Source organism: Diospyros lotus, chromosome 5, assembly GCF_014633365.1.
Source record: "Diospyros lotus cultivar Yz01 chromosome 5, ASM1463336v1, whole genome shotgun sequence".
NCBI classification, from domain to species: domain Eukaryota; kingdom Viridiplantae; phylum Streptophyta; class Magnoliopsida; order Ericales; family Ebenaceae; genus Diospyros; species Diospyros lotus.
The window spans coordinates 4,143,459-4,159,459 of record NC_068342.1 but is presented as its reverse complement, the minus strand read 5'-3'; the positions used below and the strand labels follow the sequence as shown (position 1 = coordinate 4,159,459).

The window sequence follows — 16,001 nt, the reverse complement described above, 5'->3', positions numbered from 1 at the left end:
TCACCTTGCACTATGTACCGACAAGGCTGCAGGAAGCTATCTTTTTAAAAAAACCCTATTGAAGTCAAACTTTGAGTCAAATGTTAGCAAGCTGAGAATGATATATAGATTCACCAGCTTGAGAAGGAGTGTTGGAAGATTGGAAGATTCAAATTAGATCTAAAGGATTTCCTGTGTTGCCTTTTGTAGTATTTCCTTTCATAGTTTGATTCTTCTTTTCAATGTTTTCCTAGTTTAGAGATTGTGTAGTTTATTACCTTCCTTAATTTGTGCTTTCTTCTGCCTATATATTTTTCAATATATATACTGTTTTCATATGGCTTGTTAATACAGGCCCATAGTCAGACCTTTTTAATTCAAGGTTCTAATGTTTCACTTGGCCAAGGATAAGTGAAAAGCTCTCCCAAAACCTCAACCTATGAACACAGCTTGATGCTTTTTTACCCTTATCTTGTTATATTTAACTTGGAGGAACAGCTAAACCCTAACAAAAAGGAAATCCAATCCATGATATGCTCCTTTTCTCATCATTGTCTTATCTATGTATATTCTTTATCCTTTGGAAGAAGACAATAGTTGTCTTAAGAAATTCTGGAAAAAGGTTATAATGAAATTTTGAATTACGAACATTGGTAATGATGGGCCTTCAAAAAATTGTATACCTGACGATTAATGTCATCTTAACATGCTACGTAAAGCAAATAGTGCATAAGTGTTCAGCTTTCTGTAATTACTTCCATCCCTCTGTGTAAATAACCCAATAATTGGAATTATCTATGAGAAATATATGTATAGGTGTATGGTTATATTCTTAAGGTTACTGAATTGGATGATTTATGTCTTTATTTATTAATAAGGGGATGGGTTCATCATAAAATTGATGAAAAGTTAGTATCCTTTTTGACTCAAAAGTCACAAATGAATTAGAAATTTCTTTTTGAAACTGGAGGGATCCGTAACCATGTTTAGTTAAGGACATAAAATAAGTGTATATTTGAAATAATCTTAAAATATTATTGGTAATTAAACTTTGTTACACCCTGTTGCTCTATATTTGCATTGTGAAAAGTGTTTGATTTTTCTTTTCTTTTGGTGGGAAATATGTTATTTTTTATACAAGTACTGTATTGAGTATGTTGTTAGCTATTTATTTGCAACTACTCCATTCCTAAAATGAGAAAATTATTGGTAATGAGAAAAAATTGTTATTTTGGATATTAATTGGTGTAGGAACATGAATCAAGATTTCACTTTCTGCACAATGATACATTTCTCTTCTTTGCAAATTTTCTGAAATTTTTTTTGACTTCTGTAGCTGCAAGATTTGCTCAGGAATCACTCGTTTCCCACGGTACAATGATCCACTAAAGGTAATTTCTTTTTTCTCTCCTCTTTGAGAAGTTCCCATTTCATGGATTTTGTGAATATGTATTCCATGCAGCTTCTAGAAACAAGAAGGGGGCGTTGTGGAGAGTGGGCCAATTGCTTTACACTATATTGCCGAGCTTTTGGTTATGAATCTCGTTTTGTAAGTAACTTTATGGAAACAATTTTGTTGGGTTTGTTACTAATTCTTATAATTGCCATTAATTCTTATAATTGCTATTGCTAGTTCAATATGAAATCCACCCCTCTTAAGATGTAACATTCTTCACCAAAGCTTATTCACAACTTATGGTTGGAAACTGGTTAGTTATTGGAAATAATGTATATTGATTTGGCTGGAAAGTGGTGATTTTGTTAAAGCTATATTTGGAACAAGTTTTTTTTTTTTTTGGAACAAGTATTTCTTATGGAAATAAAACAATAAAGATAATGGCATAATTTATGTACATGCATTTTTGCATGGACATAAGGACATTCATTTCCTTTCCTTTTCTTTCCCTTGCACAATTCTTGTTCCGAATGTGGCATGAAGCAGTAGGTATCAAGAGTAAAATTACAACTTAAGCATGCAGATTGCACAAACTTCTTGGAAGAAAAAGGTAATAGTAGACTTAACTTTCCGGATGATAGGGGAATTGGTAAGTACAGCTTGAAGGACTTGTGCTTTGTTATTGCTCGGGGAAATTAATATCAGAAAGAATGCTATACATGGTTTGTATATTAGAAGGTGAGTGTTAAATTTTACTAGATAATATTTTTTCCAGTAGTATTTCCTGCTAGAATAGATCAGTTGATGGTCCTGCACATATAATACCTGACCAATATAACTTGCTTATTCCTTCTCAGGTTATCAATAGAGAGAATGGCTCCTAGGGCAATCAACTGCATGAAGAAAGCAACTTTCCACATAGTTTACAAGGAAAACTAGACCAACCTTTATCACAGAAATCGCCATAAAAGAATGAGAAGCGAATGCCCTTCCTCATGTTAGGCTCCATACCAATTTGTGTGCTGACTCCAGCCCTTGCCTGGCCACAGGATACACCTAGAACAAGCAAAAGAAAGTTAGCAACAAGTCAACTTTAGTCCTGAAAATTGTGTAAAGCCTTAGAACCGCGTTCTTTCACTAGGGACGACAAATGACCCACAGCCAGCATCAGCTCATAAGTAACAACTGAAAGAGCTTAGAAAATTGTGAGTTTTTTTAAATTATTATTGTTTTAATAAAATATGACCAAAATAGGATCCAGTTGAAACTATTTACCAAACTAATATTAGCTTGCCATGTCATGTGCCACACAAGCAGGCTGCTCTCATGGCAATGACAACCAAAGAACTAGTTTTGTATCTTATATAGAGCCACTTGTGACACAAGCGGTTTTGGACCAACACTTGAAATTTCTTCACGAGCAGTTCTAGACTTATAGTTTTTAGCTGTTCTTGTGTTCTTCCTTTGGTCTACATTGATTTTTATCAGAGCTATCTTTTGGTTAATCTGTCCCATATGTCCTTGAGAGCCACTTTCCAATTTAGCATCCAAACACTCTTTAATCACAAGAACCACATTGAAAATTTGACGACCTGTGCTGAAGGCATTTTGGTTTAAGAAATGACAATGTTAAAATACCTCTTTGTGTCTAATAGACAGCACTATATCAATAATGTTGTGGGTACTCCTCCCAGAGGGTAATTGACCTGCAATCTTTTAACTCTAATACACCACCTATTTTAGCAATTAAGGCTGTAAAGGTAGAGTGCATGCTCCTCTCAGAACTACAAAGCTCAGAGAAAGTATAAAACACCTGCAAGACATCAAACATGACCACACACCAATAATGATGGAAGAAAATTGAAGAGAATCCATCTAGGCGAGATGTCATGGTTTAGACATGTGGAAAGAAGATCAATAGATGTACCTAGGAGGCAAGTGGATGGAATGGAAGAAATTTGTCATAAAAGAGGTAGATGAAGACTAAAGAAAGCTTACTGGGAAACAGTAAAACATGATATAAGGTATAATGGTCTTTCAGAAGATATGACCATGGATAAAGATGGTTGGAAAGCTATAATTCATGTAGTTCATCTCACTTAGTAGGACTAAGGCTTTGAATTGTTATTATTACGTTACCTGGAATATTGGTGGCAGAGAAACAAGAGAGTCTTTCAAACTTCTGAAACTTCTCAATTTCTCAAAAGAAACATTCTTGTTTCCCTCTACTTTTGGGTTAGAGCAGATTTTCCTTCTCTTTTGGATTGTTTGTAAAGTTTTAGATGATCGTGTGGTGTAAATAGCTTCTTTTGTACAAAAGTTCGCTGCCTTGAGGCACTTTTGTTGTATACTACGTTGCCTTTCAAAAAATAAATAAACTAAATTATTTTCAAATGATCACCATATCATACAAGAAGAAGAAGAAGAAGCAAAAGCCATAATCTCTCTAGGTAGTGTTGGCTGCATGAATTATAGATTGCCAATGCCTAGAATTCATGATATTTGATCTAATGAGTTTTATGTTGGGAGCTACTTAATGGAACCCTCTTCCTTTGCCCAAGCTTGGGAATGGCTGTAAATAGGAGGAACACCTTCAACATTGAAAGTGTTGAGAAGATTAATTAATCAGAGGCATAGTTAAATGATCACCATATCATATTGAAGTAAAGTTTGCCATAAAAACTATCAAGTTCAACTGACAGATCTAGTTTTTCCATAAACATGTCCGCCAACTACTAAAATTATTCTGCATTTTGTTAACCATTGAGAAAAAAGTTTTGCAGCCCGCGGGGTGGGGGTGGGGGGTTAATAGGACTTCTTATAACTTTCCAGGCATAATAACCTAACGTTTGAATGAAATTTTATCTTTCTTCACACTCTCCTCGTTCCAGATCTTGGATTTCACAGATCATGTCTGGACAGAATGCTTCTCACCGTTGCTTGGAAGGTAAATTTTATTCAACAAACTGTTACTTATATGTTGTTCCAATGCATCTATGAGTTATTACAGTGGGATTAAATTGAACAGATGGATGCACCTTGATCCCTGTGATGGAATATATGACAATCCTTTATTATACGAGAAAGGGTACTTCCTCTGATGCATGTGATGTGGTTTTGCAATGCTTTCATCCTGATACTTCATATTGGAATTATCTTCTATGGGTAATATCTATGAATATTTTCCCTTGAAGATGGAAAAAGAAATTGGATTATGTAATTGCTATTGCGAAAGATGGCGTATATGATGTCACCAAACGTTATACAAGAGAGTGGCATGCGGTTAGTTTCTTAACTTTTTTGATACAAAAAATTTCTCGTTTGTTTTCAGATGCAAAATAACTGTCATGCGAATTTTGGTTCTGAAATGACATTTTATTGTTGAAGGTTCTGTCTCGACGAAATATTACTACAGAGAATGTTCTGTTTACTGTTATCTCCATCTTAAGAGATGAGTGTCAGAATAATCTTACAACTGATGTGATTGTTGCTCTGAGGGAGCGTGACAGAGCTGAAGCAGAAGCACTTGAGAGAGATTTGCATTCAAATGATGATGCTTCAATCTCATTGCCTGGCAGACAAAGTGGAGATAAGGAATGGCGAATATCAAGATCAGAAATTGGCTCTGATGAGAATTTTTCTTTAAGTTCTTCTTCTTGTCCACTTCGTGAATGCATTGACAAGCACGTGACGAATATCTATAATGCTTTTCATCCTGTCATTTCACAGCTTGCAGAGAAATCTTGTTCGAAATTGGAAGCTGTGGAAGTCCTTCAAATTTTTAGACGTATTCTAGTGGATCTTAAGAATTCCCCTTTTAGAATGAGGAGAACGTCTATAAATTCTGTTTCACATGGTGCACATAATCTTTTCCATCAGATGCTACCCTCTTTTGCTCAGTTGCTTGATGCTCTTTCCCTGAAGAGTAAGCTGGACTTGGATGGGAGGGTTGAGATTTGTTTGGCTGGTGATCCTGTTAGAACCTCCATAGCATTGCCTGTTCTGTTCCATGCTTTGGATGATGTGATACATAATGTCAATAAATGCAGTGTCAGCAAAGCCTCCCTTTCTTGGCCACTTGTAAAGCTAAATAGAATATGTTCTGGTTTTGTCCTTGCTAGCGGTGAGGAGCTTCCTTTTGGAATTGTAAGTCAACATTGTGCTCATTCATCATCTGAGTAACAATATGTGACACTTGTTTATGGCAGGAGTTTTGCCTGTTCCTTTCTGTTGCATGGTTATTGAACATTTACTTCAAGTTCATTATTGTCATAAATTTTCAGGTCACGTCTGCTTTTGATGGAACTCGCATGTCTAAGTGGGAAGAACCAAATGGTGCAAAAGGTATCCATTATCCTCCATACCTATTCCATGATAGGTGCTTTTCTATAATGTACTTTCTTAGCATATGTGGGTTGCAGATATATGGATGCATCATTGTTATCAAAAACATTATCATCCTCACATCTGTTGCAATAATGATATTACTTTCCATTGTGCTTGCTGCGGAAGAGAAATGATTTTGTTAATTTTGTTTATTTGTAATTTCTTATTATGCTACAGTTAGAATGCTGCTAGGTTGGTTTTAATTCTGTTGTGACAGTTGTCTCTTATTAGCTAGGTTGTTGTAACTTGCTGCAACTTGCAAGTTGTTTGTTTTCAAGGGTAGCTGAATATAAATACTCAGCTAACCCTTATTTCTGTAACTTGAGAACAGATATTATTTTTCAGTGAAAATCCTCTCCTTCCTTCTCATATTTCCTTTCAGTTTCTTCTTTATCACCTTGAAGCTCTTGCTTCATGGTATCAGAGCCATAGACAAATGTCAATGGCGGAAAATCAAGAATGCAGTTCTTCATCTCTACATCAATCCTCCTCTTCTCTGTTATTGGCATCACAGTCCGATTTCTCTGCTGTTACAAAGGCGTTCAATTTCATTTCCATCAAACTAGATACCAGCAACTATCTCTTCTGGAAGGTGCAGATTCTGGCAACCATCAGAGTGTTTGATTTGATGCCATTCATAAACAAGTCCACATCGCTAGTGAAATACATGTCAGATCCGGCTTCTACTGACTCTAATGCTCAGGTTGTAAATCCCAATTATCTCACTTGGATCAGGTCAGATCAACTCTTTCTTGGTTGGCTATTTTCAACAATTGATAAGGAAGTGCTAGCACAAGTGATTCATTGTGAATCATCTGCTGAGATATGGTCAATTCTTGAGAATTTGTATTCTTAACAAGCTGTTGCTAAATCTTTTCAACTAAAACAACAGTTGAGATCGGTGAAAAAGGACACTCTGCTAATGAGTATATCTCGAAAATCAAAACCATAGGGCATCCGCTAGCAGCCATTGGTGAACCTCTTAGTGATAAAGACTTATTGCTAGCCATTCTAAATGGTCTAGACAATAATTATGAAACTGTTGTTAGTCTTATCACATATCAAATGGATGATATAAATCTAGAAAAGGTTCAATATCTCTTGTTAATGCATGAGCAAAGGCTGGCTGTCAAAAATGCTTCGATGTCTTAGTTTGATACTACATCATCTATGAATGCAAATGTTTCATCTTATTGGTCTAAAAATGGGAGTGGACCTATTCACAATTGAGGAGGTTTTGTTTACAGAGGAGGTAGTCCTATGAATAGAGGAGGTAGAGGACATGGCAAATCTAATGCTAGGAGAATTTACTATCAATTATGTGGAAAACTTGGACACTTTGTTGATAAGTGTTATCATAGGTTTGACAGAAATTTTCATAGATTTCCTAATCAGAATAAGAATTTTGAACGAATTGGTAGTGTGTCTCAATCTGATTCACAAGCATATCTTATTGTACCAAGTGATTCTAACGACGTTTTTTTGAGTGAAGTGGGTTCTATTCAAGGGGCTCGTTATGGTAACCTTCCTCAAACCCCAGAAACTCAGGAGTTAGCCTTCTTTGCCTTCCTATAATGGTGATGCTTCACAGTTTGTCGACTCTAGAGCAACAAACCACATAACTTCCTGTCTGAATAATCTTTCTTTGCATCCTCCGTACCATGGTGTTGAGAAGGTTGCAGTTGGAAATGGTAAAAAACTTTCTATTTCCAATGTCGGTTTTAGTCAACTCTATACTTGAACCTACTTCTATTATTTCTTTATCAAATGTTCTTTATGTTCCTCATAAGAAGAAAAATCTTATTAGTGTGTCTCAGCTTACAAAAGATAACGATTAAAGATGGTCTTTATCAACTGTCTCAAGCATTTGATCATGCTTTATCTGGGTCATCTTCTTCAATCAAGCCTAAGGTTTTTGCCACAAGTGTTTCTTCTTTGAATTTAGTGTCAAATAAATGTCAAAGACAACCTTCATTTTGTCATGAATTGTCTTCAAATGAACATGTAGCCCAAAATAAAACTGTATGTCAACAGTGGCATGCAAGATTAGGGCATCATTCTTTTCATGTATTGCAATCATGATTGAATAAAATTCATATTCCTTGTTCTAATTCTTCACTTCCTTTTTGTGATTCTTGTAAAGTTGGAAAATTGCATCAACTTCCTTTTTTCACTTGTAAAATCATAGCAAAGAAACCATTGGAATTAATTTACTCTGATCTATGGGGTCCATTTCCTATTGTCTTTACCGAAGGATATAGGTATTATATCATCTTTGTTGATTCTTATACTAGATACACATGGCTAGATCCATTGAATCGTAAATCTGATACCTTATCCACCTTTATAACCTTTCACAAATTTGCTGAATTAAAATATCAATCCAAACTTAAGGCCTTACAATCTGTTAATGGTGGAGAATTTCAAGCCTTTTTACCTTATTTTCGTGATCATGGCATTCAACCTCATTTAACATATCCTCATACTCACCAACAGAATAGAGTTGCTGAAAGAAAATATTGCTGAGATGGGTCTTACTTTATTAGCCCATGCTCATGTGCCATTACAATTTTGGGTAGAAGCATTTCAAACTATTCTCTACACTGTAAATTTGTTACCACCCTCTCCTCTCAATTTTAACTCTCCTTTTGAATTTTTTTATCACAAGCAATCCAATTACTTGTCTCTTCAACCCTTTTGGTTGTGCTTGTTTTCATTATCTTCAACCCTATAATAACCACAAATTTGATTTTTACTCAACCAAATGTGTGTTTCTTGGATATAGTCATGTTCAAGCTAGTTATAAGTGCTTGCATCCATCTGGTCGAGTTTATGTTTCTCGATATGTTCAATTTAACCCTGATGAATTTCCTTTTTCTGCCTTGTTTTCATCTTATTCTTGCTCCTCTCAATCTAATTATGCTTCTAACAGTTTTTTCACTCTATTTCTTCATTCCTTTTCTTCTTTCTCTCCTTGGGTAGTACAGTCTTCTATCCCTTCGAACCTTCTTCTTCTGTCGAACCTTCTTCTTCTAACCCTTTTGGTCCCTGCTTCTTCTTACCAGCTCATATCCAATTCCTTACCTAAGTCTAAAGCTTCTCCAACTCCTTCTATTCATCCTATGATTACTAGTTCTAAGTCCAAATAGCTTGTATCTACTTCTCCTCATGCCTATCAGTGGAGGTTTAAGGAGTTAAGGTCACTGATGATCAACCACAATCCTTATCTTGCAGAGGCTTATTTTGTGTCAAGTTTCATGAGTGGTCTTAATGATGAGCTTAGACCAATGGTTAAAATGCTACAGCCCTGAATGGTAAAACAAACAGCTGAGAGTGCTTGGTTGCAGGAGATAGTGGTGGAGGCCCTAATGAGGAAGCAAATACAACAACAGAGGGGGGTGACTTTGGGAACAACCTCTCAAGGGGGAAAGAGATATAACCGGGAGTTGGTGAAGGGAAGTACGAGGATGAAGAGTTTGGGTGGACCAAGTTCAGGCCACAACATACCACCACAAGGAGGAAGGCTGATTAAGCAGAGGAGACAAGTTGGGTTGTGTTTTAGGTGTGGGGATAAGTATTATCCTGGATACCAATGCAAACGGTAGCTGCTACTCCTGGAAGGGGAGGATGGAGAGTTACTGGAGGAAAGGGAAACTAGTGAATTTGGGGACTTGGGAGATGAAGACAATGGGGAGATTTCTATAAATGCTTTAAAAGGATTAACAAATAACAAGATTATCAAGGTGGAGGGTAAGGTGAGGGTTGCAGCCTCATGATCTTAATAGACAGTGGGAGTACTCCCAGTTTCCTAGATGAAGGCACAACGAGGAGATTGAAATATCAATTCACGGGTACCCAACCCCTGAGTGTGACAGTAGCTAATGAAAACATGGTGGTGATCAAATCAGCATGTACAAGCTTTTGTTGGGAAATGTAGGGGGAGGAATTTGAAGCTGATTTGAGACTCCTATAGTTAGGAGGTTGTGACACAGTGTTAGGATTAGATTGGATGAAGGGGGTGAACCCCATAAGTTTTGATTTCAATAAGATGGAAGTTTCCTTTGAGAAAGAAGGAAGATGACTCTTACAGGAGGAAAAAAAGCTGGGGCTTGTAAAATGATAACGGGAAAAAGGTTACAGAAGGTATTTAGGGCAATGCAGGGAGAGTTCTTCCTAAAGGTTAGTACACCTCTAGGAAGGCATGATTAGGTACACCATCTAGACCTACTTGATAAATTGTTGGTAGAATTTGAGGACCTTTTTATTGAACCTACAACCCTTCCCCCTACTCAAAGTGTTTAACCATGCCATCAATCTCAAACCTAATGTTGAACGCATCGACATTAAATCCTACCGCTATCCCTCAAACCAAAAGACAGAGATTGAAAAAATGGTTAGAGAGATGTTACACCAATCCATTATTAAACCTAGCTAAAGTCTTTTTGCTTCACCTATTTTACTTGTCAAGAAAAAGGATGAATCATGATGTTTTTGTGTGGACTATTGCCAACTTAATGCCATGACCGTTAAGGACAAATTTCCTATACCCCTTGTTGAAGACCTTTTGGTTGAGTTACATCATGCCAATTTCTTCTCTAAACTTGACCTACGCTCGAGTTACCACCAAATTAGAATGAAACTCGAGGATATACCCAAGATAACTTCTAAAACACACCATGGACACTTTGAATTCTTGGTGATGCCATTTGGGCTCACCAATGCACCAGCCACTTTTCAAGCCCTTATGAACCGAATCTTTGAGCCTTATCTACGAAAATTTATACTAGTATTCTTTGATAACATACTTGTCTACAACCCTACATTTGACCAACACTTGACTCACCTAAGAATTACTTTTGAGGTCCTCAGGTCTAACCAACTCTATATCAAGAGGACTAAGCGTGCTTTTGGTTAAGGTCTGGTGGAATACTTGGGGCATCTAATATCAGGAGATGGGGTCAGCACATATCCAACAAAGGTGGAAGCTATGGTTGCTTGGCCCAAGCCTACTACGGTGAAGGCATTGAGGGGGTTCTAGGATTAACCGGATACCATCGCCAGTTTGTAAAAAATGATGGGGTTATCAGTAGACCCCTAACAGAGCTTTTAAAGAAGGGTGGTTTTAGCTGGGGACAAGAAGCAGAGAAAGCCTTTGAGAAGCTAAAGGGGGCTATGGGCAAGGTTCCTGTCTTGGGTTTACCAGATTTCAACAAACCCTTTATTCTGGAGACAGACACATATGGGATAGATATTGGGGCAATTTTGATGCAGGAAGGAGGGCCATTGGCATTTTTAAGCCAAGCCTTGGGTCCTAGGCACATAGGGCTCAGTATATATGAGAAGGAGTTCCTCGCTATGTTGATGGCTATTGAGAAGTGGAGGCATTCCTTGGAGGGGGGCTAGTTTACAATTAAAACTGATCATGAGAGTTTGAAATTTCTGTTGCAACAGATTTTGCATAGTCAACTGCAAAAGAAGGGGATGGCCAAACTAATGGGATTAGACTATGTTATACAATACAAGAAGGGTAGATAAAATGTGGGAGCAGATGTCCTCTCAAGGTGCCACGAGGAAGGAAAGCTCTGCAGCTATAACCACTATAGTTCTTGAATGGTGCCAAGAAGTAATGGCCAGCTATGAAAAGGTAAAGGAATTGTTGGAGAAGGTATGCCTTGGTGGAAGGAATGTTGAGGTACCAAGGCAGACTTGTGATTGGGAACAATGAAGCACTCAAGAAAAGGATCCTACAAGCCCTCCCTAAGTCATCGTTGGGGGGATATTCTAGAATTCAAAATACCTACCAATGGGTAAGGCAACTATTCTATTGGCCCAAGCTCAAAACTAAGGTAAAGGAGTTTATGTTAGCTTGTAACACTTGCAAGAGGTGTAAGTATGAGACCGTAGCTTACCCGAGCCTCTTACAACCTCTGCCCATTTTGAGCCAAGCATAGACTAGTGTGTGTATGGATTTCATTAAGGGCTTGCCTAAGTTAGAAGGGAAGGACATCATATTGGTGGTTGTTGATAGGTTAACAAAATTTGCCCATTTTATAGGCCTTACTCATCCCTATACAGCCCAAGAGGTGGCTAGGATTTTTTTGGATCAAGTGATGAAATTGCATGGGACCCCTCAATCTATAGTTCCAGATCGTGACAAGATCTTCACTAGCCTATTGTGTTAAGAGCTAATGAAGGCTTTAGGCACCAAATTGAACAGGTCCATAGCCTATCATCCCCAACTTGATCGGTAAATAGAAAGGGTGAACCAGAGTTTGGAAACTTACTCCAGGTGCATTTGTTTCCTACAACCTAAGGGGTGGCATAAATGGTTGTCCCTGGCTCAATCATGGTATAACTCCAACCACCATATCTCTCTCAAAATGTCACCATTTGAGGCCTTATTTGGTTTCAAACCACCCATTTTGCCAACTATGGGAGAATACACTACTGTGGCAACGGTTGGGGAGTATCTACAACAAAGGAAGACGGTGTTGCAGCAACTGAAGAAGGAGTTAACCTCAGCTCAAAATAGAATGAAATAGTTTGTTGATCGAAAGAGGAGTAAAAGGGAATTTTTAGTGGGGGAGGAGGTGTACTTAAGGCTAAGATATCCTCATCTAAAATCCATCTCCCAAGGACCAGTGTCTAAACTAAGCCTAAGGTATTATGGATTGTTTCCTATAATTGCTAAGATTGGGAGGGTGGCTTATCGTTTGTAGTTACCAGAAGAATCACAAATCCACCCTGTGTTCCACATCTCTCTTATGAAGAAATATGTGGGCACACAACCGGTGAGTCCTACATTACCCCTACTTCGTAAGGAGGCTAACAAAACTGTGGAACCTGAGGCCATAATAGACAGACGTGTGGTATACAAGCAAGGGGCACCACTCAGAATAACCATGCGGATAATAGCACTTGGGAGTACTTGCCTTTTTTGCTCAAGCAATTTCCCCAATCTGCAAGCCTTGTCAGCTTTTCTTGAGGAAAAGAAATGTGTTTGGGGTGGAGGGATTGGTTTATGGGTTTTAAAAATTTTTTGTTGCTTAATTTCCTGTTGTTATAAGTTTGTTACACATAGGGAGTAGCCAAGTGCAAGTGGTTACAACCATAGAAGAGTGTAGAACCTGGTTGTTATAACCATAGAAGGGTGTAGAAGATGCCTTGGCGGGGCATCCCCCTCCCAGCAACTTATATAAAACCCTATTGATCCTTTCAGATTGGGGTATCAAGAAATTAATGAGGATTTCCATCTTCTCCTCCTTCAATCTCTCTCTCTCTCTCTCTCATTCTGAATTCTATTCTGTTCTACTTCTCTCTTTGTTTTGTACCTTCCTAATTCATATTGAATTAGGAAGAAAACCATTGTCGGGCTTAGGCCATGACAATGACATGCATACATATATGGCCAAATCATTGCCTATTATGACTCAGTGGATAAACAAGAGATATATTGTTATTAAGGGGGCAATTGGCATTTCACCTCAAACCAAATGACATAGGTTCATTTGATAAAGAATAAACGACGATTATCACTCCCCTTTGTCATGAATTTGTGTAGCAAGTTTATGCATGTCATGTATTTGATCATATGCACGAAAAAACATTTTTGAGGTGTTACTGGGTGGCTCATCACCTAATCTAGCATATCCAAACATGCATCAGGTGAATTGAGTGTTTTAAGGGGCAAAGAGAAGATGGATGATAAAGGATAACCTCATTTCTAATTTCATATTTAGAATATTTTCTCATTGTTTTAAATTGTCCTAACATTGGAACACGAGATGTAAGGGCTTGGATTTTTAATTTGATATTTAATTTTTGATGTTACATCTTGACAAGGTTCAATTTAGACCACATTCCATGTAGAACTCTAATTAGTCACCTTAATTATGGTTAAGGGGCTAAAAGGGAAATTCATGGAATATTGTGGGTGTAAATTAAAAGAAAAAAAAAAACTGAGTTTTCAGGATGATAAGTGCACCCGGAGGAGTGGACCATTGCATAAAAGATAAAAGCATTTATTTCACTTGACTATTGTCTTGTTTTCTAAACTATGCAACCTACCATGATTTTTAACGGAGAGCAGTAGCAGTCTATATTGCAGTGACAACTCTGAAATTATGTTTGTTGCCTGAAGTAGTTAGCTTCATGTTATGTTTGATTTTGCAAAATGTCAATTAAATAGAAAAGTTGAGTTTTATGTGTTTGCTAGAATTTAAGATCAATCTTATTTATCAAAAGGAAAATAATAATAAGATGAATATTAGAGTTGACAGATTGCTTGTTGGAGTTCATCTTGGTACTTGTGTACTGGCTTATTGCATTTGTCTTGTTTAATTGCAATATTTTTTTGGCACATCTTTGTTTAAACAAGGAGCTTCATGGTCATGCTGCCAACAAATCCCTATTTGCTCGGTGGCTGCCTCCCTCCTCAAGTGTTGTAGGTTGGGTATGTGTAGCAAGAGAGGGAAAACAAAGTACAGAAGATTTGACCTCTGTTTCCTGACTTTAGGTTGACTCTATATGAATTCATTAATTATTTGACTAATTTTTGCATTCTTTTGGTTGGATTTAAATAGAATTGTTCTATATTCTTAATGAGATGTCAGACACCACTGGGTATGAGACTAGGTTGCTGAGTGGCATGCTTGCATACAACTATCTCGTTAGGTTCTTGTATCTTCTACATTAGAATTCCTAACTTGGAAAACTCACCAAATATTTCATGTCATGTCTTTTTGCAAGAAGAAGTCACTATATTTCTTATGTTATGCAACCAAGCGAAGAACATGACCTGTTTTCGGGTGTTACACAGGCTGTACTGGAGTTCACTTGTGGCTTAATTAACTATAGAATAAAGTTGAACCTTCACTAAATTGAATGGGGCGGGGTCCAAGTTGTAACCAAATCTCTGATGAAAATAAATATGAATTCAAGGGGAAAGGAAGAAGAAGAAATATTAAATATTTCAGCAGTCATTTGTTGTTACAAGTATTTCAGAGTTTATGTATTTGTGATTGTCATTCAATTATTTGATTTGTTATGGTAGGTTGTTGGGTTGTGTATAAAGTTTTGGACGGCCAAATGCTTGAGCTTGTGGCATACGAGTTAATGTCAGCCAACGATGCACCAGAGAGAGATCCTAAGGATTGGTATGTTCTTGAATATAGTGATTGATCGTTTCATGTGTTCACAAGATAGCTTGGATGCTTCTTGTGATTTAAATAAAAGACGGTGTTTGTTTACTTGCAACACTTTGTCTAAATCTTTAGAAGCTTCCCTCTCTACCTCGCAGAAAATAACTTGGATCTGTCTTTGTTCCAAATACATGAGATATCCAAATTGTATGCAGCTTATCGTAAACCCGGTTTTCTTCTAGAATAAGTTATAATTTATGGGATGCTGTCAGGGTCCTCGAAGGAAGTGATGATGGAGGCTCCACCTGGCACCTTTTAGACAAGCAAACTTCTCAGATGTTTGAAAACCGATACGAGAGGAAGACTTTTAAGATTAGCTCAGTGCTCTTTGCAGCAAATGCATACAGGTACCTTGAGAACATCTAACGATATGCCTTTAGTGATTGCCTTTTCAGTGGGTTTATGAAAAAGTTGATAATTGCAGGTTCAGGTTTCTGGCTGTCCGAGATAGTAAGGCAACTCCACGGTTTCAAGTAGGTAGCATTGACCTCTATGCAAGCAGCTAGTGTAGGGGGACTCTTAATGGCAATATATCCCAGGGCCGGCCAGCGGAAATTGACAAGACCAACAAACAGAGAGTGCTCTGGGAACGTCCTATTGATAGTGAATTGATTGTAGGCCATCTCCGTTGTTCGCATTAGCAAAGTACCCCGTTCCCCCCTGTTGTATGTTTGTTCACCAATGTTCTTGCACGGTTTGTCAAATGGAAAATGAACTAATAACACTGTTGCCCCCAAGTGGGGTGCTTCAAATGATTGAAGCCTGTTTTGGTGACAGAATATGACTGCAGTTGTGGCTTGGGCTTAGCCTGTGATAATTGGGTCAAAGCCTTTAGACCTCCTGAAAATTGTATTGGTCGACTTTGTTGGGCAGTTCAGTTTATCCTGCTTTTGTACTCTGTTTAGATTGAAAAATGGAGGGGCTAAGTGGCCGGCCTTCCTTTATGTTTGTGTTCAAAATCGGCCACATGTGTCTCAACAAGTTCTGAAATTCTACCACTTGAATATTGTGGTTGCTGCGCACGAGTCGGAATGCATACG

General features: G+C 37.6%; 1 protein-coding gene across 2 annotated transcripts in view; it reads left to right on the top strand.

The window, feature by feature from the left end:
- LOC127802636 (peptide-N(4)-(N-acetyl-beta-glucosaminyl)asparagine amidase) overlaps positions 1-15,859 on the top strand; it is a 36,239-nt gene extending 20,380 nt beyond the window's left edge. For both annotated transcript variants that reach the window (XM_052338560.1, XM_052338561.1), the window contains exons 8-17: positions 1,316-1,370; positions 1,442-1,528; positions 4,267-4,322; positions 4,404-4,463; positions 4,570-4,657; positions 4,763-5,521; positions 5,659-5,719; positions 14,814-14,916; positions 15,174-15,308; positions 15,386-15,859. In XM_052338560.1, coding sequence (XP_052194520.1) covers positions 1,316-1,370; positions 1,442-1,528; positions 4,267-4,322; positions 4,404-4,463; positions 4,570-4,657; positions 4,763-5,521; positions 5,659-5,719; positions 14,814-14,916; positions 15,174-15,308; positions 15,386-15,467 — 1,486 coding nt within the window. In that variant the 3' untranslated portion in view covers positions 15,468-15,859. The remainder of the gene's footprint in view (positions 1-1,315; positions 1,371-1,441; positions 1,529-4,266; positions 4,323-4,403; positions 4,464-4,569; positions 4,658-4,762; positions 5,522-5,658; positions 5,720-14,813; positions 14,917-15,173; positions 15,309-15,385) is intronic.
- Positions 15,860-16,001: the final 142 nt, after the last annotated feature.